The following is a 25,226-nucleotide window of genomic DNA, read 5'->3' as shown; positions in this document are numbered from 1 at the left end:
TTGTCATCTGAGCCCGCTGCGATAAACGGGTGCGGTCAGCGTTGTGCCGGCATTGCTCCTTGCCGGCGTTGTGCCGCACGGGGGCGCTGTGTGGGAGCGGCGCCGCTCCGCCCCGCATCCCGTGTCCTGGTAACGACGCGGGACGCGGGCGGCAGCGCCGGGCGGCACCGAACAGAACCGGGAGACACTGAGCGCTGCCCCCGGGGCCGGCACGGCCATGAGCGGCCCTCGGCCGGGGTGAGTGGGGCAGCGCGGGGCTGGGCGCGGCGGGAGGGGTCCCGGCTGCCCGCTCCGGTAACGTGCGGCAGGGCGGGGACCGATGCCGGCTCCGCTCGCGGCTGCGGAGCTCTGCCCGCGGGGCCCGGGGCGTTCTGCACAGCGGGGAACCTTCGGGGTGAGGATGCGGTAAGGAAGCAGCGCCTTCAGCTGCCGCTTGCAGGTCTGGCTGCGCTCCAGGCGTAGCCCCGGATGAAATACCGAACGTCTGATCCCGGGAGCTGTTTCTGTGCTGGTTGCTGGCGCTCGTGCACTGGTTGGGTTGTTGGGAAATAACCTCGCAGTGCTCACAGCTCTCCCGGGGTCGCTGTCTGCACTCACTGCAGCACTGGGGCTGACAGCTACGGGCCCTCCCCGCTGCACGTGAAGCATCTCTCCTTGCTGGGCTGGACCCCTCCAGCAGCTCTGCATCGCAGCTGCCCGCTGTGGGGTGGGAAGAGAACAAGAGGTGAGAAGTCCTAGGCCAAGGAGCAGCTCCTGGTGCTCCCAGCCCTGTGCTGCCAGGGCAGCATGAGAAGCAGAGAAGCCCTTGGCTCTGCAGCACTGCCCTGCACCAACTGAACCGTCATTGTGCTGTCACCCTGTCTGATGGCTCTTATTTCAGCCGGTGTCTGTTGTCTCTCTTCCTCCTGCTGTGCATGACTGCACAGAGCCTGGCTCCTCTCTACCATCTCCTGGGGCTGGCCGCTGAGGTTCCCAAACAATGAGAAAGACACTGAGGTGCTGCACTGTGCCCAGAGGACAGTGAAGCTGTGAAGGGTCTGGAGCTTTGGGGAGCAGCTGAGGGAACTGGGATTGTTCAGGCTCAACCAGAGGAGGCTCAGGGGACCCCTCATCACTCCCCACAGCTCCTGGCAGGAGGTCAGGACGAGGTGGGGGTCAGCATCTGCTCCCAGGGAACAATGATAAGATGGGAAGCGATGGCCTCACATTGTGCCACGGGCCCTCCCTCTTGCTACACTGATCTATCACCTGAATAACACTGCACACTTGCAGTTTTGTGGCCTTGAAATTAAGCAGTTAATTATTGTTAGAATCCAAAGCACCATCAGAACATCAAGTTATCTGCTGACCTTAGTAAGTTCTGGTTCAGCAGTTGTGATCTTGAATGGTTTATCGTAATTGGTTGAGTCGTAGCTGACAGTAATGAATGCAGCAGCCCAAGTTGTGCCTGGTGCTGCAGTTTGAAGGCTTTGTGTCCATAGGATCAGTTGGTGACTACTTGGTGGGTGGCTTTCCTCCTTTGAAGGAAGGCTCCAAAGCAAATTAACAACTGTTTACATGGGTTAATAGTGATAGGACAAGGGACAATGGTTTTAAACTAAGATAGGGAGATTTAGGTTATATTTTAGGAGGAAGTTTCTCACTCACAGGGTGGTGGTGCACTGTAACAAGTTGTCCAAGGAAGTTGTGGATACCCCTACCTGCAGGCATTCAAGGCCAGGCTGGATGTGGCTCTGGGCAGCCTGGGCTGCTGGCTGGTGGCCCTGCACACAGCAGGGGGTTGGAGCTGGATGAGCACTGTGGGCCTTTGCAACCCAGGACATTCTATGATGATTGCAGATGGTACAACCTGCATCCTTGTGAGGCACAAACCTCCTTGTGTGGAAGCTAAGGATTATTCTCTTGGCTTTTCACCATCTTTGTGAAAGAAAGGAATCCAAACACATCCCAGTCACCTTTGGCACTCCCTTCATTTTGCTTAGTTCTGTCTGAAAGTTTTTTGTCTAAATCCACAGCAGAAAGCATGTGCAGTGCAGTAGTTTATTAAGGTTTGGAATGTATCTCCATCAGAGTGAGAACTACTGATTGGACTGGAGTGGTAATGAGCTGCAGCTGTAACATACAGCACAGGAGCTACCTATGAGCCTACCAATCAATAACTAAAGCTTTGATGCCACCTAAGATTAATCCTTTGGTAAACAGTCACTGACTTACTTGCACTGTAAATTATTAACATTGAACATTTGCTGCCTAGTTCCAGTATAGGAGACCTACTGAGACTTTGTCCTGCTGTTCCTGAGTGGCCATCAAAGTCATTGTGACACAGCAGTGTCTCTGAGCACAGTGCGTGGTGTGATGTAAGCTGACAAAAAACAGGTGCTGTTAATCAGACAGTAGTGGCAATGACAAAGCAATGAAACTCCTGGAGGGTATGGGATTCTGGGCAGACAGTGCCCTGATTGAGTGGAGCTGCAATGATCTGCTGTGTGTTCTGCTCTGTTTTGTGCTCTCTGTGTCTGCACAGCTGTGCTTCCTGTGCTGCAGAGCAAATCCTCTGGGCAGTTTCAACTGTTGTGTGTTGGACTTTGGCAGCTCAATACATTTTTTAAGTGGCAAAATAAACCTCGGTTCTTCTGCTGTCTGTGGCTCTGTTCTGCCAGTCAACCTGAATATTTGTACTTGCCTTATTAATGTGTTGCTTCTGTTAATGGGGAAAAAAGAAGAGTTGACTCCAGTGATGACAGTTTATTTCTCTGAATGTGTTGTGGAGATGCTGCCAGGCAGTGCAAGTGACAAGGACCCATGAGGGGCACAGTTGAGTTGCTGCCAGTCCCTGCTGCCTTGGCACAGCTGGACTGGGGGTGCTGGGTCTGTGCAGTGCATGATGCTTCCTCCCACCAGGGCTCCTCTATGGCCACTGGGCACATATGGATTGTGTGTCATTTCTGGTGGACTGTCAGCCCAGGAAGGGGATTGGGGCTGGTCTCTGCAAGGGGAGAGTCCCTGGGCAGGGCTGTGCTCACTGAACGCCAGGCTTTGCTCTGGGTCAGTCCAATGACTTTTGGAGGTCCCTGCCAACTCTTTCCCTCTCCTTGAGGAAGCAGGAAGTTTTTGGTCTATTGAGTTTCTGGTTTAGAAGTTTCTGTGGTCAGAGGAGAACTGCGCTTTCACTGTCACGCGGCCTGTGGAACATGAGATGGAAGGAACCAAGTGGAATGGAAAGGAGCAGGATTGGGTTTCTCCTCTGCCTCCACATGCAGTCTCCAGGTGATACTGCAGGCAAACACTCAGTGACGCTGGTGTGATCTGCAGTTCTGAATGCAAATGCAAACAGTGAATGAAGAGAGTGATGCAGAACACCTGCTGTAGCACTGGTGTTTAATCAACATGCATAAAAGGGCACTGCATTGTTTGTATGAAGTTCAGCATATTGTTGTTAGGCTGCCTGTGAGGCTGTTGTGAAACCTCAGGTGAATTCCCTGTAAATCCATCATCTCTCTCAGCCTTTTATTTTGTTGTTCTTTCCTTTCTTGTGTGTGTTTCTGTGCATAGTAATGCAACCTAGCAATGGAAACTTATTGTGCTGAGCACTGAGCTGCTGTGTCTGACAGAAGCCTGTTTTTCCTGGTGTGTTCTTCATGGGGCAGTGAGGTGTTACTTTCACATACCTTGATGGGCTCTCTGACAGAACACTTGACACAAATAATCAGGACATTCAGCATTTTGTGCAGCAAACTGTTGGGTTGTTCTTTGTACCCAGCCAAAAGCCCTGACAATTAGGCCATCAAGGAGATTTCATGGCATCTGTGCTGATTTCATTTCAGGCTCCTTGCAAACTACAACAGCCTTACGGACAAACACCTGGCTGGATATTTCAGCAATGCTCGGATAAGGAGACATCTTCAGAAATCAGGACTGGTGAGAATGAAAAGTTTCCTGTTCTGAGAAAAAAAACACAATTATGTTGTTAATTTTAATATCAGTCAAAATACTGATGTTCTTTTGCTTACTTGTTAGAGGGATGTGTTGTTCCTGGTAAGAATTTGACCTGTGCCAAACAGTTGCAGTGATGCTGTGCCAGATTGAAGCACTATGACTGTGCTTTGTCTCAGGCAGGATTGTTTAACCCAGGCACTTCTCACTGCACTGTTATCCAGTGTTGGTCTGCAGGATCCATGGGGTCATGGATGGGGCCATGGCACATAGGGCTGGAAACAGAATGTTGGGGAGCTGGGTACAGCTGAGCTCCATATACAGAGAAGTTGAAAGGTGCTGGTACAGCTGAGGAAATGCTTTGGCTCTCCTTAAGTAGTCTCAGAGCTGTTCTTCAAGTGCTCAGTGAAAAACTGTAAGACTTGAAAAAGGTAAATGTGCTGAATATTTCTGAAAATACTTGAGCAGTCCTGGGTACAACTCGGGCAGAGTTGAGTATTGAGTGGAGTTTTGAGCAGAGGCAGATGCAACCCTTACACAGTAGGAAGGCAAATATTTAATGCCCCTGTGCTGAGTTAAGGGGTGCAGCCCATGAAGAATAAGGCTGAGCCTCAACTGTTAGGAAGTGTGACTGTTTCTCTCCTGCTCTCTTCATTTGTGTGTTTGGGTCTGTGGTGAAACTGCAGTTCTGTGCTGGGAAGGTGAGCCCCAGCACCATGGCAGGAGCAGAAGTTGTAGCCAGTGGATGAGGAAATATTGCTCCTGAGAAGCTGCAGTCTGATTAGAAAGATTTCATTTTGTTCTCTTTTTTAGTTATGTTTTATTTTTTTAATGGCAGATCTCAAGGAGTGGAAGAATAATTCCAGAGAAAGAATATCGGCTAAATGCTATGAGGAAGGATCACCAGCGATATGTACAGGAGTGCCTGGCTCGAGCCGTATTTCTGAAGGTCCTTGACACTGGGGTACGTGTTCACTGCTGGTGGATGAGCCTTCTCAGCTGCTTTCTACTGGCACTGGTGACTGTTAACTCGTACTGGGTTGTTTTCTGTAGCTGTGCCCTCACAGTGAAACTGCAGAAGTGCAGGAATGATAGATTTAGTGATACAGCTGAATCCTCCTATTTCTTCCTGTACATGATGACAAAACTAGTTAAAATTACTAGATTATAGGTTAAAATCCAGAGGGCTACTTTGTCTGATATTTTTTCAAGCTGTAATAATTTAAATATAGCTGTTAATCTTATCTGAGCACAAAATTTGGTCACATTCCTGCTCTGTATCAAGGACACAGCATTAAAATGCTCATTTGTTCCCTTACCAATGTTAAGATACAGAGGTGCAATGCAAATGAACTGAAGCACTCACTAGCAGTTTAATAATAGGGTTCAGCAAGGGTAATGATGAGGGAGAGGGCAAGTGATAAGCAGAGCAGAAACAAGTGTTCTTGCATTGACACCTCATTATATCTGTTAATGAGATTACTCTTTCTCTTACATTGATAGTGTTATCATCAGCTGGAAGAAAGAAGGAGACTTGAAAATTCTGTGAGGAAGGAGAGGGTGCAGAAAACCAAGGTAAGAATTGAGTGCTACTGAATGCTGGTGAGGCATGACAGTTTTGCTGCATTAAATAACAGCCATAATGAGTCAGGCCAGAGATTCGTTGAAACAAATGTCCTGTCTCTGTTGTTTATGGAACAAGTAAACAGGCAAGCAGAGGATGATCCAGGTTACGTCTTCTATTCAGCAGTTCAGAAACTTCCATGCATGCATCTGATTTCTTCCGAGGATACTTCTGCAAAATTCTTGGTTGCACAATTGAATGGAGAACTGTGTGAAATAGTGTGCAATAACTCATTTATCTATTGTCTGATTATTCTATTCAATGCTCCACTGTTTTCAGTATGACAAAGTTAATATCTGCTCCTCTTTTCCAAGACATGTATGGCTTTGAAAGCCTTTCTAATATTCCTTCTCAGCATTCCAAGCTGAAGAGCCTCAGTCTATTGAGTCTTTCACACTCATTAATGTTAACATTTTTTTTAACCTTTTATAGTTCTACTATTTCTGTTCTGAAAGAGCAAACCAGAACTGGATGAATAATTTAAGTGATGCAGTTCTTCCCTCTTAGTAATCATAGACAGAGTCTGCATTTGATTGCTGCTGAGCACTGAGCTCATGTTATCAGTTGTTTGCCTCTCCATGTGATATTTACCAGAACCAGCGTGTAAGTAATGAAGGAAGGTGTGAGGTGTTCCCTTTGGTGCCCTGTAGGTAAATCCTGATTCTGTGGTTGTTACTGCCATGCAAATCCCACAGAAGTCAATGGTTTTTCTTTCCATGAAATCATCTGGTGCATATGGGAATGTTGTGGGTTTTTTTGTTTGTTTGTTTTTTGTTTGTTTGTTTGTTTTTTCTCATTTTGGCTGAAATATCCTCAACTTCTTATTTCTGTATTCGGATCCTGAATGCATCGAGAAGAATATATTGGAAAGACAGTTGTTTCTTTGAGCGGTGGAAAAATGATGTCAAATCTTTTAGAATTAAATTAATATGTATACGAGTAATTAATATATATATATATATATATATAAAGAAGCAAATATACTCGAAAGATACTCATCACTCTGGTAACTGCAAGAACATAATTTACAGGCTGAGCTGCTGCTAGAAAAATGGAAGCAGCATAATTCTACTGGAAAAGAGTGTGATGAAAACATCCTGTTAAGGGATTCTGGACTGGGATAAATGTGGAACATTAATAAAACTACTTACAATGAGCAGTGTGAGGGAGGTGTTTGTGGGTAAGTGCTCTCTGCTGTGGTGCTCCACTGGTACACAAGGACCTGGCAGGAATTAGCAGTAATTCAAGTCTTACCTCAACCATTCAGTGGAATTGCCTGAGCAACCAATCTGAAAGGAAGGGAAAGGAATGGCAAACAATGGAGACTGAGAGGCATCGCTCTCTACTTCCAGAAGGATGGTCAGCCCAGTGCGGAGCTTTGGAGAAGAAAAGGTAGAGAGGGGCAGCACTCTACTGCCACAAATAGTGGGAGCACACAGATTTGAAAGAGACCTCCAACCAAGACAAGGCTGGAAGAGAAACAAAGGCTGATGAATTGAACTTGGTTGTAGAAGACTGCAGAGAAATGAAACAGAGATGGGAACAAATCTTTTCCCTATTCCTCTCTCACTCTCCCCTTCTTCTCTTTTTCTTTCTTTCATTAGCAGATCTTCCACGGGGCCTAGGCAAGCTCTTTGCTGTAAGCATGGCTGTTATTTAGTATCTCAGGGATATACATTATTGTTCTTTCAGACATACCGATCCAGAAGAACAGTGGAAGGTGCTAACCCTGTGCTCTCCCCACACCCACCTCTTGGGCCCAGATATCATTATGGACACCATCCTTTAATGGCTAGAGAACCATCTGCTCATTCACACCTGGTGAGTTTCACCAAATATGCTGTAATGTACACACACGTAAACTAAACTGTGCACATATACCTGTAACTTCTGTGCTAAATCTATGCCACTGTCCTGATGGACAAGATCCTCATCACGCAGAGAAAAAAATGTTTGTATACGCAGGAAATACAATGATCCCAAAATCTAAGGGCAACGGCCAAATATACAGTCCAGTTCTTACTGGTTCTCCATTTCAATAATGCTATCTGGTGATATTTAGTCCTGAATGACCCTCTCCTCCACATCCCATACAGAGGGCTCCTGCGCCTGTAGTTGAGTATAGTGGTGGACAGCCTTCTCATCAACATGGATCCAAGGAGTCAACCTTTTTAAAGGCAGTAAGTGAATTTTTGATAAATTTTCTTAGACATTAACATTTTACTTGATATTCTGGATTAAAGAAAAAATATCAGAGAAACGTTGAGACTTGAACAAAGACAAACATGCTTTTATTGTGCATTTTCTCAGCATTCATGTGTTCAAGTCACCCAAGCATTTTGCTACAGTTCCTGTGAGCTCATTATGTTTGCTTCAAGGCTGTACTGTGAATGAACAGTAACAGTTTTTGGACACTCAATTAGAGATTCCTAAAGGGATCTGGCTCTTAAAGACTGGAATGTATTAGAAAATTAAATTTCCTGAAGGTACTTGAGCGCCACTCTTCAATACTGATTTTCAGCACTAATTTTTCTCCTGTATGGTGCTATTCTATATGGAAACTATACCCTGATATTTTCTTACTGTTTTCTTTTTCCTCTTCTAGACTTCTTCCCATAGACCAAAAACAGCCCCAGGAAATGTACAGTACCCATTTCGACTTCAGCCTCTCTGCAGCTGTGCTGCAGCAGGGACTGCTCCAAGGAGTTCAGGCTCTAAACAGAAGCGCCGCGCACTTGAAAATTATCGGCAATTTCCTTGTGGGGTGAGACCACATTTCATTTGGAAAATAATATATTGTAGGCACAGCTTTATAATGCTGCTAGTACTGTAGTTCCCAGAACTGGATACTTACTGCAGATAATGTGCCTGCAAATTGGTTAGCAGCCTTTACTCAAATTCTCCTTTTTAACCTTCCCTTAATAGTCAGGTTGGGTTGTGCAGAGTTCCCTCGGCTTGCGCTCAGGACTCTGCACAATTACCAGTTGTACGCAGTTCACAGTGTCACATTTATCTGTGTGTGATGTTTTCAAGCAGCTGACCTTGTTTTCTCCATTTGTGCCTGTTGCTTTTCAAGCTGAAAATGAAGCGTTTAGCACAGAAGTGTTCTCACAGAACTTCTTAGCTTGATGCTTGCAATTCTAAAAGTATGTATGTTAATAAATGTAAAGAGCAGTCAAACCATGGCTTGTTCAATATGCTCAGTAGCTATTTTTGCATGGCCTATTTAATAGTTACTTCTTCTGTTGTTGCAGAGGGAGAGAAGTGAGTTAAGACTTATGAACTCAATGGAATATGTGACTGGGAAAACCCCATACCGACTCCCTGTCATTAACAACTATCTGATACCGGTGCCACCTCCTACCCTGCAAAAAAAAGACAGGAGTGTAAAGGCAGTGAGAAATGGGATGTCCAGAAGGAGACGATTTCGTCCCACCACTGCCCCAAATGGCTTAGAGCAACCTGTAACCAAGGTAGGTTATTTCAGTCTAGTTTTCTGGTTACGTGCCGGTATGTTGCCTTCCTAGCTGACATACTCAGAACCTAAGGGAAATTTAGGAGTGTATGAAAGTTACATTGAATCTTCAGCCAGCTGTGGCTTCTGGAAGTAAAACTGTAAGAGTACAGGATTGGAATGAACTCAGTGGATCATTAAATTTTGTTCCTTCAACCTCAGACAATTAAATACAAAGGATTTTCTGTCCTAAATCTTTTATTGCCTTTCTGCAATAAAGCTGGAAAACACTTTTCATCTTAAGCAGCTCAAGGCCTGTCTTAAAGCACTGAAAGTCTCAAGTGCAGGTGGCATGTTTGTGATCTTTTTGTTCACCTTTTGCTGTGGTTGAAAATTGAGTACATTTTTGTGTATTTTCTACTGTAGAATTCTGGAGAATTCCCTAAGCCCTCATTACGTAGCAATGTGCTCGTTACCATGACCTTTCTGGGAAAAAGCGTGCGTTTATCTCGTGATGATTCTGATTATAGAGATGAAATCAAAGTCTATCAGCAGCATTGTGGAGGAGAAAACCTTTGTGTCTACAAAGGCAAACTGTTGGAAGGAGGTAAGGATAAAGAGTGGAAGAGTTCATACTGATACTGGCAATGTCTTCTTTTTGGCTAAAACACTGATGTGATATTAAATTGATTTCAGCCGAGCTCAGTCTTGATATGTGTGTATACAGGGAGAATAGGTGGCTGGACTAGAATTAGCTTGTCATTGATGCGTCCATTTTCATAGTCCTGTGCTGGAAAGAGATAAAATTGTTGTCTTTGGAGGAGGGTGGGGTTTTACCAATTACTTTATACAGCTGAGAATGAAAGAACCTGACCTGGAACAGCTAGGTGCACTAACAGTGGTGCAGATGAAGTCCAACAAATGCAGTGGGCTGACAGTAAAGCACAAACTTATTCTCTGACCTCTCTCCTTTCCATGGTTTCAGAGACCTTTCAGTTCATCTCCAAGAGGCATCATGGTTTCCCATTCAGTCTCACCTTTTTTCTCAATGGGATACAAGTGGACAGGTTGAGCTCTTGTTGTGAGTTCAGACATCAGAAGCGTTCCAGACTTGGAGGCAAGCATGGATACTTTGGATTTCTCAGTGTGGAGGGAGCATCTCCTTGCTATAGGTGCGGAAACAAATGCACTTTATGAACAAAGTGTTACAAGCTCAGTTTCTAGAGTGTTGTTTCCTTGTTATTAATCGTTCTTGGTTCTGATATTTCTTTTTTTTTTTTTTTTTTAACTAAAACTGCCTCTAAAATGGGATTCTGCTGAAATACTACTGGCTGCTGAATATAACAGTACGGAATATGGGTTTTGATGATGTACATGAGCCTCCTAACCATAAAATAAAGAGTGTGGCATTCCTCCTTATGCAAGTAGAGCAGTTTCAACATGTCACTCAAAGTGCTTTGTTTTCCAGCTGTTTGGGTTTCTCTTAGATAGGAAAAACAGAACAGGTCTTTTAAATAGTCTAGATTCTGCCTCCTTCTCCCACAGTTATTTCACTCTGCAGTGAAATAATTCATAAATTCATAATTCATAAATTATAATTCAACTGTGGGGATAGCCTTACTGTCCTTAAAGGGAGATCACATGAGGCTGTTTGTGGAGCATGTAAGGATTTGAGAGTGTTTCTCAGAGATGTATATATCCTTATCTGAGAGGTGAAGCGAAGGCAGATATGTGCCTGATTTCACATCTAGTAATGAGCTAAATAGGTCACTGTCTGCTGCTTTTCCACTGTGCACTGATAGAATAATGTGACACTTTCCAGTACTCCAAGGTGTGTTGTTGTGTTTTGGTTTTTTTTAGGTGCATTATTGCAATGAGTCTGGACAAAAAGCCATCCCCTCCCAAGAGAGAGGTGAAGGAGGACTGTGAGGAAAAGCAAGTGGGTACCTGGAAAGATGGAGTTCACAGTGAGCCAAGTGGTAGCAGTGCTGATCAGAAATCAAGCAAAGAATCAGTGCTAGTCATCTTACCAAGTCACGAAGCGGATGTGGAAACTGTTGAGGACAAAATGGAGACCAGACAGGAGTATGAAAGAGAAGAGACAAAACTATCCAATTGTGAGACCAAAGATAGTCAGGAAGATACTGTTAAAAATGGTACAGTATTCCAAAACACAAGCATGAGATGAAAACTAGAAGAGGCTAATTCTGGAGGAAGTATAGGACTGTGGGCCCCCAGCTTCACCTGAAGAGCATACCTCACATGTGAGGAATGTGCTGAAGATAGGCCAGCAGACAATAACTGTATCTGAGCAATAAACTAAGTGGAGATCCTTTCATCCAAGTAAGCGAGTCGTGGGGATCCTTTCATCCAAGTAAGCGAGTCAGCGAGGCTGAAACAAGAGCCTGAGGTGGATGGGAAAAGAGCAGGAGGGCGAGGTACAGTGAAGGGACAGCAGTGGAGAAAGAGAATGGCAGCAGATGGAGAAGAGCAGGAAGAAGAAATGAGGCTGCATGTGGGTGGGGATCCAGTGAATCTGAGACAAGACATCATTATGAGATGAATGGAGAGATGGTGACTGTTGTGTTGGGAGGTGGAGGACTGCCCGGCTCCTGATCCTACGTGGTGGGGAGGGAGGTGGGAGGGACATGCAGTAGTGAAAATGTCTGCAAAATTGAGAGCCCGGTGAAATACTTCGGTCTGTTCTTCTACTTGTTGCCAGTGGCAGTGAGATGCTTTGTTCACCTAAAGCTCTTTCCAGTCCCTTCTCCACCAGTTTCCCAGGGCAGTGGGCATGGACCCTAGATGACAGAGCTCAGGGATCATTTGGGCAGCACTCCCAGGTATAGGTTATGGTGTAAGGTGAGAAGTGATCACCTGGAAGGGCAGCTGGGGTGTCAGCAGTGGCTGCTCTTCTTCACAGTGTAGATGTGTTGTCTCTCTGCTGTGCAGTGAGCTAGTGATAGCAGAGGTACTGCTGAATGGTCAGTGGAAATCATGGCATCGCTGTGCATTCCAGTGCCTGGGATTGTAAGTAGTGCAGCTTTCTCTGGAATGTGTGCTTTAATGCACGTGCATAATGACAATTTTTGCCCCTTGATCTGAGCAAAGTAATCTGTCGTATGTTACAACTTGTTGGGCCAGCAGCCTGGGATGAAAGCCAGACCCTGTTGATATGAAAATGGCAATTCTGCTGTAAGCTTCATTTTTCACCAGGGTTTTCATCTGGGGACTGAATGAGCATAGTAGAGCAGTGTGAGAATAGAATGTTCTTCTTCATCACCCTTTGGCTGGGCTTAATTAATTCACTTTGTAAGTCACTTTGTTGATTAGCCATATCAATCCACATTTATCTTATCTCCCCATTACTGTGTATCACCTTTCTCTGCTTTTCTCTGCTACTTTTTTTTTTTTCCCCACTGCAACAAGCTTTTCTCCTGTAGTAAGAGACTGTCTTGCATTTTATTGCTGAGCTTGCCTAACTCTTCTAGAAGTCTTCTCAGTGGTTAATGTTATTTTAATTTATTTTTAATGTATTAATTGTACTTGTTGCATCATTCTGTAGCTTTATTGAATTTTTACTACTCTACCTATGAAGAATTTGATGCTTTTCTATGTTACTGTGCTCTTGCAATCCCTGTCTGTTGTCTTAGATTCTCTCATGACTTCTAAAAAGAGTAAATAAGCTTCAGGGGAAAGGAAAACTGATGTAGCTGGCCTCCATCTTCTGGAAAAGAACTTCAGGAGTTGTGAATTCCATCTGCTGTCCTATAATATATTTCTTTTATTTTAGAGTATAATGAAGATTTTGAAGCAGATGAAGTTAATGAAGAAGAACAGGCTGGTGATCAAAGGAATGAAATGTCAAAGTCATCCCCAGATGATGAAAAACATGATTTAGACTGTGAAAAGGAGAGTAAAAATGCATCACAGAAGGCACCGCAGGTCTCTGACAGCGAGAAAGATGAAAGTGATGGATATTCTGACAGTACCTCAGGGGATGGCAAACAAGGTCAGCTTTTCATGTAATGAGGCTCACAGATGTTGACCTAGTGCTTGTTCCACATTTTGTATATGTTCAGTTATATATGTTGAATCTGTGTGGGAAAGATTATGTAACTGAATTGGTAAAAGATAACTATCTGTCTTATCTGTTCTTACCATTCTACTGTCTGCCACTCAACTGCAGCCAGATCTGTGGGGCACTGTAAGTGTGTGCTGAAGTATTTGTTTGCAGACTTGGAGGTGGTGCCAGTCAACAGATTAGCTCTAAATGTTGTGGGCAGACAAACACTTAATGATCACAGGCATCCATGAAGCTCTTTTATTTCTGTTACTAGAATTCTGTCTCTGTACCCTCAGATGGCTTAATTCAGAGATTCACATGAGACATCCATCTGTCTGTGGGCAATGAATGCAAGTGGTTTTTAGTCACATACTAAAATGAATTTGTGTTTGCTATTTCTAGACAGGAGCTCTGCACACTCTCTGTCATCTACCAGCACTCAATATAGCAGTGAAGATGATTCTGATGCTGAAAAGATGAAAGAGGATGTTAAGGGCAAAGAGGAGTGTGATGTCAAAGATGCATCTGATGAAAACACAACATGTGCACAATATGGAAATGAGAATGGGGAAAGTAAACTGTTCAGAACACAGGACAGTCGGGAAAGTTTTGCTTTGGAAGAGGAAGGAATGGATGAAGCAGAAAAGACAAAAACAGAAGCTCTGACAGCAAGGGAAAATACTGAAACTTTTCATGAAAACATAATAGCGATACAGCATCAAAGTCTTGATGTTAATGGGGAAATGAAACAGGCTGGGTCAGTAGTAAGTAATGTAAGGGAAGAAGAGGAGAAGAATGCAAGCAATGGAAGGGATGATAGGGAGAAAAATGTTTCCGTGCCTTTGGAAAACAACATGATGGAAGTGGAGGATAGAAATGAGGAGTCTCCTCAAGGTGATGGAGGTGGTGAGTACAGTCCCCATGCAGAACTGTATCTGCCTGTATGTCATGGTTGTGCACAATCTCAGCATAGAGAATGCAATTGCTGGACTATTTTCCAGCTGCTAAAATACTCTGTATTTCTGTGAGATAAATAACCAGAATGTACCCACATAACCCTACACAGCTTCCTTGCCATCCTTTGGGCATCCTCCAGGGCCTCTATGTCACCCTTGCAGCTAAGGACTAACTGCAAAGCATCACTGTCACTGCAAGTACAGAGTCAAAGGCAGCTTCATAACATCCCAACCTACCTGTAGAGAAGTAGAGGACTTCAGTCATGTCTTAGTTTGAGGAAGTGAGGAATCATCAAAAATGTAGTTGGGAGCTTAAAATAGAGAAATGTGTTTTTTCTTTAAGAGTAGTTGTTATAGAACACTTTCAATTTTATGCCCATTAGTCATCACTGTTGCTTGTTTTGAATCCCTCCATCCTCACAGAAGTATCTCACAGTTCTGTGACTGTGCTGTGGAAGATGGATGGTGAATGTCTCAATAGGTGCTTGTGCATGAAATTCTCCCCCTGCTCTCAACCCCTTCCTTTTTCTCTGATGGTTGTTTCCATTTGATATTAATGTACTTCAGAAAAGGAAATCCTTGCTGGTGCCAATCACTCTGCAGCGATGCCACAGACCTTCAGTCAAGCTGCAAGAGCTGGGGGACTTTGTCCTTCCTGCTTTCTAATCTCTCTTCCTTGCTTCTTTTGTGATTTTGTGATAGTTTCTGAAGATGATATATCAGCACAGGAAGAGATAACAGAGGCAATGGGAGAAGACCATCAAGTGAATTTTGAACCTGAATGTAGTAATTCTTGTGTGGATGAGGAAGTAGAGAAAGCAACGAGTGCAGAGTGTGATCCTGGCAAAGGTGACACTGCAGGTCAGGGATGTGGACTGAATCTTATTAACCTGAAGTCTTTCTATAGAGTGTTGGCCTTCTTACTTTGCTTTCTGGGCTTTTAAGTCCTTTTTTGTGCACTTTTTTTTTTCCCCTCAGCTTGCATGACCAGCCATCTCCAGCAGCCACATGTAACTGATGTAGTTATGGTGACCCTGGGTGAGGAATCCAGGGCATGATCACACTGCTTGAAAACAGCTGGGTGAGGGGGCTGGGGGGGGGACAGAAATCACTTAGTGAGCTTCCCTTGCCTTTGAGAGGTATGGGTCCTTCTGGAAAACTGTGGCACGGGGCTGCTTACATGGGATGTGAACAGCAGAACAGGAATGAGACAGGACTCCAGACCTGACCTCAGGAGACCAAGAATGGAGTTTAGTGGCGTGGGCGGTGGCCCGTGCAGAAAGCAGCAGCTGTGGAGTGCAGCAATAATACAGGAAAGTGAAGTGAGGCCAACAGGGAGAGACGATGTGGGACAAGACAACCTTTTTCTGGTTTGAGGAAGGGTGGCACAGGAGCAGCAGTGCTCCTCGTTCCCCTCAGTAGCACAGAACAGTCAGTTTTCTAAAGAACCAGAGCATGCTGTGTTTGTGTAAAGTGTGGCTGTGGCACAGCAAGGTGTGTCCACCCAGGGCTGGGTCCTGGAGCCCTGAAATGAGGGAGCACTGTGTTAGCTGCCCAGGGGTACGTGAAGGCTCTTGGTTATCTCTAGTGTAGTTATGGAGTCTGTGGGAAGCAGTTACCCATTGTATACAAGAACCTGAGTACATTCCTTCCATTTATGCGTATTTTTCATAAACAATTTACTGCCTGTTTGTGAATTTCTGAATGTTACTGTCTTGCTTGTAGGTATGTCATGTATATCCCTGGCAGGCAAAAAGGGGGGAGAGAGGGCAGGAAGGGCAGATCAGGCAGAGCAGGACACGTCATGCATCATTTCTGCTTACATTAATTGTGCCCAATGCCTGCATGGCAGCACCAACAGCCTGGTCACAGAGCAGGCACATGCAGAGAAGCATCATCTCAGCCTCCTCTGCACTGCGCTGATGCCCCCTCATGGCTTGTTAGAAATCATGACTTTGAGAGTAACGCTGTAAAACAGCTCACAGTGAAATGAATGTTTTTTCTCTCAGCAGCAGCTGATGGAGATGACGCAGATGGAACAGGAGCACCCAGCACGCAGTCAGCAGCAGTGCAAGTGGTACATGTGGGCCAAGACTGTGAGGAGGATGAAAGCCATATTGCTGAACGAGGGCATGATGGCACAGACTGTGCTAGGCACGGAGTGGCACAGGCAGGAGTGCTGCAGCCTGAGGAGGAGGCAGCAGCTGTAGCCCCTGAGGGGCATCTGCTTGTGGATGGGTCAGCACCTGCCAGGGGGGCAATGGCAGAAGGTGATGCTGAGGAGAAGGAACCAGGGAAGGGGATGGAGCCTGGTGCAGAGGCAGAGGATCAGGACACTCCCACAGATGTAGGGGAGAACATGGGGCCATGGAGGGACCCAGCGGGTGAGGAAGAGGAGCAGGTGGGCATGGGGACCCCCCTGGGTATGGGAGGGTGCAGGGGAGTCATTGGAGGGGAGAGGGCTGTGAATGGGGCCTCTGGGGACCAGCGGGTGGGGGGAGCAGCACCTGTGTTGAGGGTGGTGGTGCTTGAGGGACAAGGGGCTGCAGGGGATGCAGACCTGGCAGAAGGAATTCCTGAGGTGGGTGACACTGCAGCAGTGTGGGCTGCGGAAAAAGCTGCTTTTGAAGGGCAGAAGACTGTGGAGGAACCTGGGGCTCTCCTAGAAACATTAGGGGATACAGAATTCTGCACGGGAAATGAAGAGATTCTAAAGCCAAATGAATTTTCTCAGCTGAAAGTCACAGGGAAAGAGCAGGTGGAGATGGATACCCTTGGGGCAGTGACAACTGAGCCTAACAGACCACTGGAGGAGGAAGGCAGCTCTCAACCAAGGGCAGAGGATGGGGAGGAGCCCAAGGACTCTGGCAGAGGCACCACATTACACAAAGCACCTGGGAGAGAAGCTGGGGTGGGTGCTGGAAGGGACCCTGCAAGTGGAGGGTCAACTCCATTGGAGCAGACAGCAACAGCTGGGGATAAGGAGGGCTCAGCAATAGTGCTTTTGAGTGGAAGCCTGTCTTTGGGCAGTGCTGCAAAGACAGATGGAGCGATGGAAGAAAAACCTGATGGGGTGGTAATAGGGGTGTATGGAGAGAGAGCCAGAACTGAGTCAGAAGATGAAGAGGTGGGGGGGAGAGCAGCAGGGCCACGAGAGCACACAGCTACGGGGCAGGGACTGCCAGAATATAGTGGGGAGCAGGCAGTGCTGGGAGAGGGGAAGCCTCCAGGCCAGGGTGTGTTGGGGTGTGAGACCCTGGAGACAGCACAGGGAGCCCAGGGCAGAAGCTGCCTGGGGTTGTGGGGGCAGCAGCCTGCAGTGCCTGCACCAGGGGCAGCAGCAGAAGGCACAGTGCCAGGAGGAGTGCAGACTGAAGGGAAGCTGCCAGAGCTGAGCCTTGGAGAAAGTACCCAGAGGAAAGAGGTGGAGACTGTGTCGAAAGGAGCTGTGGGCAACTCTTGTGCACAGGAACAGAGGGCTGAGAGTCCTGAGCAAGGGAGCACAGCTACAATGAGGTGAGTGCTGCCTGGGCCCTGCTTGTATTTTCCTCTTGGGGCTGGTGGGAGCAGAATGTCACGCTGTGTTGCTGTCCTGTTTGTTGTACTCCCCTTAAGTACCTGCCACAGGTAGCTGGGGTGTGGGGTGAGAGTGCTCCTGTATCTTTGCATACTGGTGCCCAGGGCACACTCCACTCAGTGCTGCTGGGGCTCATGCCTGCCTGTCCCTTCACCCTCTGGCAGCTCCAGTCTGCCCCTGTGCTGCTGCAGAGCAGAGCCATCCCTATGAGCCCTATGCTGTGGGTCATGCAAACTGCTTCCCATGTCACTCTGGCAGCTAATGGGAGGAAATGTCAGACAGCAGTGTATTTGTGCATCAGTGTAGTGCATTTTCAGTAAAGCCAAACATCTTGTTGCTAGGATGTGAACCTGGATGCAGCTGTCACACTCCAGGACAAGGAAGAAACTATCCTCTGAGCCTTTTCTTCAGCTCCCTCAGTGCTCCTTCCCACAGCATTCACACCAACCACTGATTTGTGCCCTTTGGATGTTCTGTATTACTCCACAGTACCTTGGCCACTTGTCACATACCACAGTGGCTCTGCAGTGTGTAAGCCCATAAGCACCAGCACTGTCCTGCGGCTGCCATGCTTGGTTTCTCCAAAACACAGCACAGTATTGCACTGAGAGTCCCCTCCTGCTTGTACCCTGTGCTACTGCGGGCCTGTGGATGTGTGTTTGAGAGTATATGTGCTTGGCTCTATCTCCTCTCCATGTATTTTTCTCAGTTATTTTACTTTTTAAACTACAAATCTCACTGTGAGGTGGGGCTGTGACCTCACTGGTGTATGCATATGTGGAAATGTTTGCAGCACTCATGCAATGAGCTGGGTTTCACTGTCTGAGATTTTCATGGGAGCATGATGGCTGCTCTGGTGCTTGCAGCCCACCCTGGGGCACACGCCCACCCCCCCACATCCTCTTGCTGTGCAGGGGCTCCTGCAGGACATGCCAGGTGTGGGTACCAGGCTGTGTGCCGGTGGGAGGTATGGCTCACTCGCTTGGATGCTGGTTTGTTTTGATGTAGATCATCTATTCCTGGTGTGTTTGTCCTCAATATAACAATTTGAAATATCACCGTGGTTGCAGGCGCTGCTGTTCTTAGAAGCAGGATATCAAAACTCAGTAACTTGTTCTGTGTGATTATTTCAGCCTGTTCCTTTAACTTCTCTGGGAATGGCACAAATGAATTCCATTCCTGCAGTTGACTTTTAGCGTATGTTATGATAGGACAAGGGGCAACAGGTGCAGACTGGAACATGGGAGGGCCCACAGAAATGTGGGAAAAAAACTTGTACACAGTGAGAGTAACAGAGCACTGGAACTGACTGCCCAGGGAACTTGCTTAAAACCTGCCTGGATGTATTGCGGTGTGACCTGGTTTGAGTGTTCCTGCTCTGGCAGGGGGATTGGACTGGATGATCCTTTCAGGGTCCTTCCAGTCCCTGACAATCTGTGATTCTGTGTGATTCTGTTCAGTAATTTGTATTTTGCAGAGCTTTCATTTGTATTGGGAACTGATCGCTGCTTTGCAGCACGCTTTCCCCTGAAGCCTGGTGCTTCTATAGTAGACACTAACAAAGACATCACTTTCTTCAAGGTGCCAGCCATTTTAATTACCAGTAAAGTTGTTTACAAGCACTTGGCCCTGTAGAGAGCTTCTCAGACTGCAAAAGTTTTTCCTGTTGTTTTCAAGTGTCTGCTATTGAAATGTCACCAGGAGATGGTATAAAGAAGCCATGGGTGGGCACATATTGATGTGGTGTAAGTGCAGTCTGTTGCCCTGATCTGTAGTCTGTTCCCTAAGCCTGCTTCATTGAAGGTTTTCCTTCTGGTTAAAGGTTTGTTTTGGAGTGCCTGTGTTGCCTTTTTGTTACCAAACAACTGAAGCACATGATGCCGGTAAAAGCTTTGTTAAAGAACAAATACACACCACCAAAAGAAGCTGCCTCCTCCACGTCAGCAGCAGCTGCTGGTGCACAGCACAGAGGGATGCTCGCCACCAGCAGATGAAGTGGTTTTGTTCAGGGCTGCCCAGTCTGACTTTCACTGCCTGGCTCCTGGCAGCTCTCTGCAGGAAGGTGTTGTGCTGTCAGCTGCTTTCTTCGAAGCTGCTGCTGCAAGAGTGAAACCTCATGGTGCTCATGGGATCCGACACGTACCCTGCAAGGTGCAGAGCAAAGCTCAGTGCATCCTCACATGAGGGTGGAAGTGCTACTTCTGCCTTCCTCTGTAGTGACAGTGACAACACAATGATGTGCATGCAGTTTTGGCACGTAGGCACAGACTATGCTAATACCTTTCTGCTGTCTGCAAAAGTAAGCAGACCGATCAGTCATGGGAAGAGGTCATGATAGGCACAAAGAAGCTTTGAAGAGTAGTAAAAAACCATGAATCTTATTGTTTTAATGGCATAGTGGGAATCTGACATTAAAAATACCTCATTCTTTCCTTTCAATTAGGGCTTGAGAGAGCTCAGAACCAGCATTCGGGCAAATGCTTTTAAAAATATTTGGTTCTGATGCACAGCATGGACAGCAGCTGCTCTTAACAGAGCTGAATTTCCAATGAGTTTTTCCAGCTGACCACTACACTGCAAAGTTGTGAGGCATAGGGAACCTTGGTTTATCTTTTAATTAGGGCATGTTGTGCTTTGAGAGCTGGGCAATGAAGCATATCAATATTCCTCACAAGTCCGTGCTGTCCTTCAGAATCCAGCCTCTGCTCCTCAGCACTGATGTCACCGCTATTCTCCACCATCAGCCCATGGCTCCCACCATTTTTGTTTATCTCGTTTGCCCACCACACAGAGATGGGCAGTGCCAAAGCCTCAGCATCTGCCTGATCTGTGGCCCTTTTGGGAGAGTATGTCAGATCTTTGTTTCACATCTTGCACTGCTGAGCATACCGGCAACACACTGACATCCATGAGAGATCATGACAGAAAATACCTTCCTGCTTTGTTGTGCATGCAGGGTTTCCTGGATTGTCATGTCTAGCTGGGAGCTGGGAAGAGCCAGACTGTCTGCACGGCTCTGAGCAGACATAGGAAGCACCATCTGTGGTGTTGTCACAAGGTGAAGGTAACTGTGTGCTGTGCTCAGGTTTGCTCACTGAATGCTGCAGTCACAGGGGATGAGCTCGGTCTGTGTCAGCACGTAAACATGGAAGTGCCATCCTGTCAACATGGCCCTGAAGCATCTTAGGATGTTTGGGCAAACAGATCAGCTCATGATGGTGGAATGAGCAGCACTGTGAGATGGCAGCTGGAGCCTTTCCAAAATCACATACTGGATGTGTATGCTCGCTTCTATATTGCTGCACAGAAAGTTACTGAACAGGGATTTACTGCTGCTTCACAGCTGAGCATAAACCATGTACTAAAGCTGCTTTCAATCAGGGGAGGCATTTCTTGGATGCTCAGCTGAGCATCATATGCATGAAGATCTCATGAAGATGAGATTAATGTCCTACCTTTAGATTCTACATCAAGAAAGAAAGATTTACCTCAGTCCAGTCTGGTTGATAGCACCCTAGTGCTATACATGCTTTCATATGCTATTTAAAAGTTGTATGCGTTTTTACTTCAAAGAGGCAGCTGCTGACTTCACAAGCCATTGGAAAAGGGGGTGGGAAAGCAAGAAGTAGACTTCCAAATTGATGCCAGCAAGATAAGAGCTGAACAAGAACTATCCAGCAAGAGGTTTACAGGGGCTGGGAAGTGCCAGAAGGCTGCTTTGGGGGCAATGCATAAAAATATGCTCAGGTGTGATGGGATGCTTTCCTGCTGCTGTGGTACTTTGGAAATAGGTCTGTCTAGCTTTTTTTTTTTTTTTTTTTTTTCCAAAAAATTATTATTATTATTTTTTATTAACAAGAGCAGCATGGAGGATATAATGCCACATCCTCTCCTTATTCACAGATCCACATGCACAGACTGAGCATTCCCAAAAGCCAGGGAGGGCACAGAGGGAATGGGGCCAGCAGCTGCAGTAGAATGGGGTGAGACCTCATAAGCTCCTGCTGGCTGTAACTTCCAGTGTGCACCGAGCATCAGTTTTCTTATCAGGCTGTTAAAATGTCAGCTCTGCACTGGTTAAACACACTGAAGTGCTAGGAGGAGTATTCTGCAATAACTCACCATTTTTGTCAATAGGAGGGTACTGGAAGTTTCTCCTCATGTCATCCAAAGACAGACCCTGAGAAGGGTGTTGCCCAGTGCTGCAAATCAGATAGAAGCTGTCAGTTCACAAAAGATTAAGGTACAGCTGTGGAAGGAAGAGGCAGCCATGTGAAATACACCAGCTACTTAAAAGAGACCATTAATTGTTGTCAGACATTGTCGTCAGGCTCTGGGGGGGGGGGGGGGGAATATTAAAGGTGGAGAGAAGTGAAACATCAACATTGAGCACCTACAGTGTGATGAGCTGACATTAAGCTGCCCTGTCAGACAATTAAAATGCATTGCTATTACATTCAGCTCATTATGAGGTTGCAGCAGCTCACCTCTCATTACTTTGCACATAGCAACAGTTGCCATGCAGGAGGGAAGTTTGTGTTTGCTCAACACAGCTAAAGTTACAAAGCAAGAAACAAACAAGTTCAGTGCCATGGCTGTACCCCATGGTACACAGAGATTTCATCAGAACTGTTTCTGTGGTGAAATAGAGCTGCGTGCTGCACAGGACTTCATGGGCCACAAAGGTGTCACAGCAGGCGACAGCCCAGGAAAAACAGCCTGACTAGGGGAAAAACTCCAAAACACGGCCCAGCCCTGCTGAAAATGATCATACTTCCAAAACAAACAAAGAAAGAAAATAAACAGCCCTAAGGAACAAATGCCATCAGCAAGTGAGGTTGTTAATCACATCAGTGTCATGTATAATTGAAAAATTAAATAAACCTTTCCCTTTGTGCTGAATGCTGTGCCTCTGGGTAACCCTTCCTGCGTGCTATTGGTAGCGCTGTCTGTTGTTAGTTTGTAATGCAGAACATGCAATAAAAGCTCCCAGCTCTATGTAACTGCTAGGGCTACAGGAAATCTCCTTTTGGTGTGCTAACAAGCCTCAGCATGTTATGGAGAACACTGAATTACAGGACAAGAACTCCCTGTTTCCTGCCCTTGTAGCTACACTAGAACCTAAACACATCACTTTCTTATCCTTTTCCTGCACATCCATTACACTCAGGAGTAATGGCAATCTGCCCCTTGACAGAAAATTAAAGGCTGGCTCACATTTCCTCTATGCTGACTCAGCCCCCACTTCCATGTCCTGTCGGCATGGCAAAGTAATTCCAGGCACCTCTTACATTTCCGATGAACATTTTGGGTGTCATCTGTATTTTTAAGTGGAAGATTTCAGTGACTGCCCCAAATGGGCAAAGGTTCGATCAGCCTCATTCCTCTGATGCAGCTCCTCAGTTCAGCTGACTGTATCTCTCAGTTCCCATGTTCCAGTTAACAGCAATGAGCGTTCTGCTATTACAATTTCTGACTGCTAAGTGGTGCTACAGGGTAAAGTTTAGACTAAGAGCACAGCTCTTCTGACAGAGATTAAGAGCACCATTCCATTTTCACTCAGTCCCCATGGGTCAGAGGAAGGAGACTGCTACCTTTGCCTCAGAACCAGGTGGTAGGTTACTCTGCCTCAGATATTAACTTTGGTGTTACAGTAATGCACAGACCCCACGTGTTGCTTTGCCATAAAAATACTGGGAGCTGCCATGGCAAAACCATGATGATGTTTTTTCATTGGTATTCCACATCATAACACCACATGGTGTGCTGGGAGTTAAAGAGTTCACTACAGCTCCCAGAAGACTTCATTTTTCTGCTTCTGTTTTTCATTTGGAGGGATGGACAAAGTGGGCTGGGGGTCTCCAGACTGTCTTCTGTGCCCTCACTGCCTCCCTGGCTATTTTGCCTACAACAGTACAGTAAGAAAGCTTCTGAACCCCAGCTCCTCCCTTATCTTATTTGATTTATAAGCTTTATTTCCAATCTTACAGTATTGTTGTATTATCTCACATTACGCTATAATATTTAGTAAACTAAGTTGTTTTTTGTACCCCCTTAGTTCGCTGCTGCCATTACCATTCATCCAGGCCCACCTCCCTACATTTTTCCTATACCCCACTGTCCCAGGTAGGGGTCCATGGGTCCCTTTGCCTCCTTGTCATGGAACATAGCCCGAACTCTTATTCTTTTGTGCATATATATTGACCAAAATCCCAGCAGGAACATCAAAGGCAATGCTTAGTGAGGCTGAGATCCCTCCGTTTCGGTGTGTAGAGCCTACACAGGACAGGTTCTGATTTTCCACTAATTTGATGCTATTCATAGTGAGAAATGCAAATGCTTAGCTGTTGTTTTGACAATGGGACAGCTTCATCAGCATTCAGATAACCCAAAGCACAGTGCTATAGCAACTACAGGAGAAGACAGGACTGCAAAAGCACTCTTCCAGTCAACCCCAGCAGGGGATCTTCTGTGTGATGCATAACCCAGGGTGTTCCTACTTCTTAAACAGCCTTACCTGGTAGTGAGGGGCAACCTCTGCTCCAGAGAACTCCCATTTAAGGCAGGTGAGCCATGCAGCCCTGGGAAGAGCTATGGCTGCTTAGGAGCAAGAGCCCTCCTTGCCTGCAAGGACAGGTACGTACCTCTGTGACCAGACAGCGTAAGCTCGTGCATTCAAAGCATATTCCAACTCAAAACGACTGCGTAGTGCTGCGACATGACTGCGGCCAGGTCCTCCACGTGCAACAAGACAGTCAGAGGATGAGGAGGGAGACAGAGAACCACTGCTGTTGCTGGAGGCTGGAGACATCAGCTGCATTAAAACAAACAAACAAAACAACAACAAAAAAAGCACCATAACAGGCACTGTTTACACATACAGTGCATTATTTTTTCCTCAGCTCTTGCAAACTTTGTGCTCCATATTGCCTTTATAGTTTGGCTAAAAAGAACAGTGACTCTTGACTGTGAGGCAGCATGAGTGATGTGGCTTGTGAGCATTCCCTGTGTAGCCAGGAGTCATTCCAGCCTCCCCTATGGAAACCACCACCTGGGATTCCACCATGTGTACAGAATGGTGGCAGTGCTGTGTGGTGGGAGCAGTCTGATCTGGGTGCCTCAGGGTGGGAGCTCAGCCTGGTGGGACAATGCTAACACAGGACTAGCATGTGAACATAAGAGCATTACATAGAAATGTACACAGCAGCAGGGACCCAGCCTTGCTGGAGCAAGATATCCTCACTGCACCTGGGTCCAGAGAGATTTAAAAGGAGCAGAAATTATTTGCTGAGCAAGGAGAAGAAAAATATTAAGAATTAGGGGGAGAGTTCTCATCCTTCACTGGATGCAGCATTTAACAGGATGGAGCAGCTTGCAGACTCCAAATCCAATGCTTTCCTCATTACCTGCCCCTCTCCCCTCGTACTTCTGTGCATACATCACAGGCACAGATGTTCCACAGGAGAAATAAAGGCCTTACCTCAATGTTGCACAGACATTCTTCTAACTTTGTGACCACTTCTGAGAATTCTGGTCTGCCCTGTGAACACAAGAGGAAAAACAGAGCTGTGTAAAATAGAAGGAGCAACTTCAGTAGTTAAACAGACTCACAGACA

The 25,226-nt window shown here is 46.1% G+C and overlaps 2 protein-coding genes across 7 annotated transcripts in view; one reads left to right on the top strand and one right to left on the bottom strand.

Moving 5' to 3' along the window:
- Positions 1-87: 87 nt before the first annotated feature.
- On the top strand, positions 88-19,435 carry ERICH3 (glutamate rich 3). 5 transcript variants are annotated; one of them, XM_015870886.2, is made up of 17 exons: positions 305-405; positions 3,825-3,918; positions 4,772-4,897; positions 5,437-5,508; positions 7,250-7,378; positions 7,654-7,737; positions 8,163-8,321; positions 8,812-9,030; positions 9,438-9,618; positions 9,997-10,183; positions 10,872-11,167; positions 12,805-13,023; positions 13,480-13,983; positions 14,736-14,894; positions 16,043-16,774; positions 17,243-17,549; positions 17,952-19,435. In XM_015870886.2, the coding sequence occupies exons 1-17, from the start codon at positions 320-322 to the stop codon at positions 17,956-17,958; spliced, it is 3,561 nt and encodes a 1,186-aa protein (XP_015726372.1). In that variant the 5' UTR covers positions 305-319; the 3' UTR covers positions 17,959-19,435. The 5 variants fall into 5 exon arrangements, with proteins under 5 accessions (XP_015726369.1, XP_015726372.1, XP_015726368.1 ...); XM_015870883.2 differs by lacking the exon at positions 305-405 and adding an exon at positions 88-237 and having other exon boundaries at positions 16,043-17,549; XM_015870882.2 differs by having other exon boundaries at positions 16,046-17,549.
- Positions 19,186-25,226, bottom strand: part of LOC107317798 (serine/threonine-protein kinase TNNI3K) — a 39,745-nt gene continuing 33,704 nt past the window's right edge. The window contains exons 22-25 of one of the 2 annotated variants that reach the window (XM_015870887.2): positions 25,091-25,150; positions 24,255-24,424; positions 21,733-21,812; positions 19,186-19,754 (exon numbers count right to left, since the gene is read on the bottom strand). In XM_015870887.2, coding sequence (XP_015726373.1) covers positions 19,684-19,754; positions 21,733-21,812; positions 24,255-24,424; positions 25,091-25,150 — 381 coding nt within the window. In that variant the 3' untranslated portion in view covers positions 19,186-19,683. Of the gene's footprint in view, positions 19,755-21,433; positions 21,813-24,254; positions 24,425-25,090; positions 25,151-25,226 lie in introns of those variants that run through there. The other variant, XM_032446366.1, reaches the window with a different exon arrangement.

The sequence above is a fragment of the Coturnix japonica genome, chromosome 8 (genome assembly GCF_001577835.2).
Source record: "Coturnix japonica isolate 7356 chromosome 8, Coturnix japonica 2.1, whole genome shotgun sequence".
In the NCBI taxonomy this organism is placed as follows: domain Eukaryota; kingdom Metazoa; phylum Chordata; class Aves; order Galliformes; family Phasianidae; genus Coturnix; species Coturnix japonica.
The sequence above is the reverse complement of the archived record's forward strand: the minus strand, read 5'-3'. Positions and strand labels throughout refer to the sequence as shown.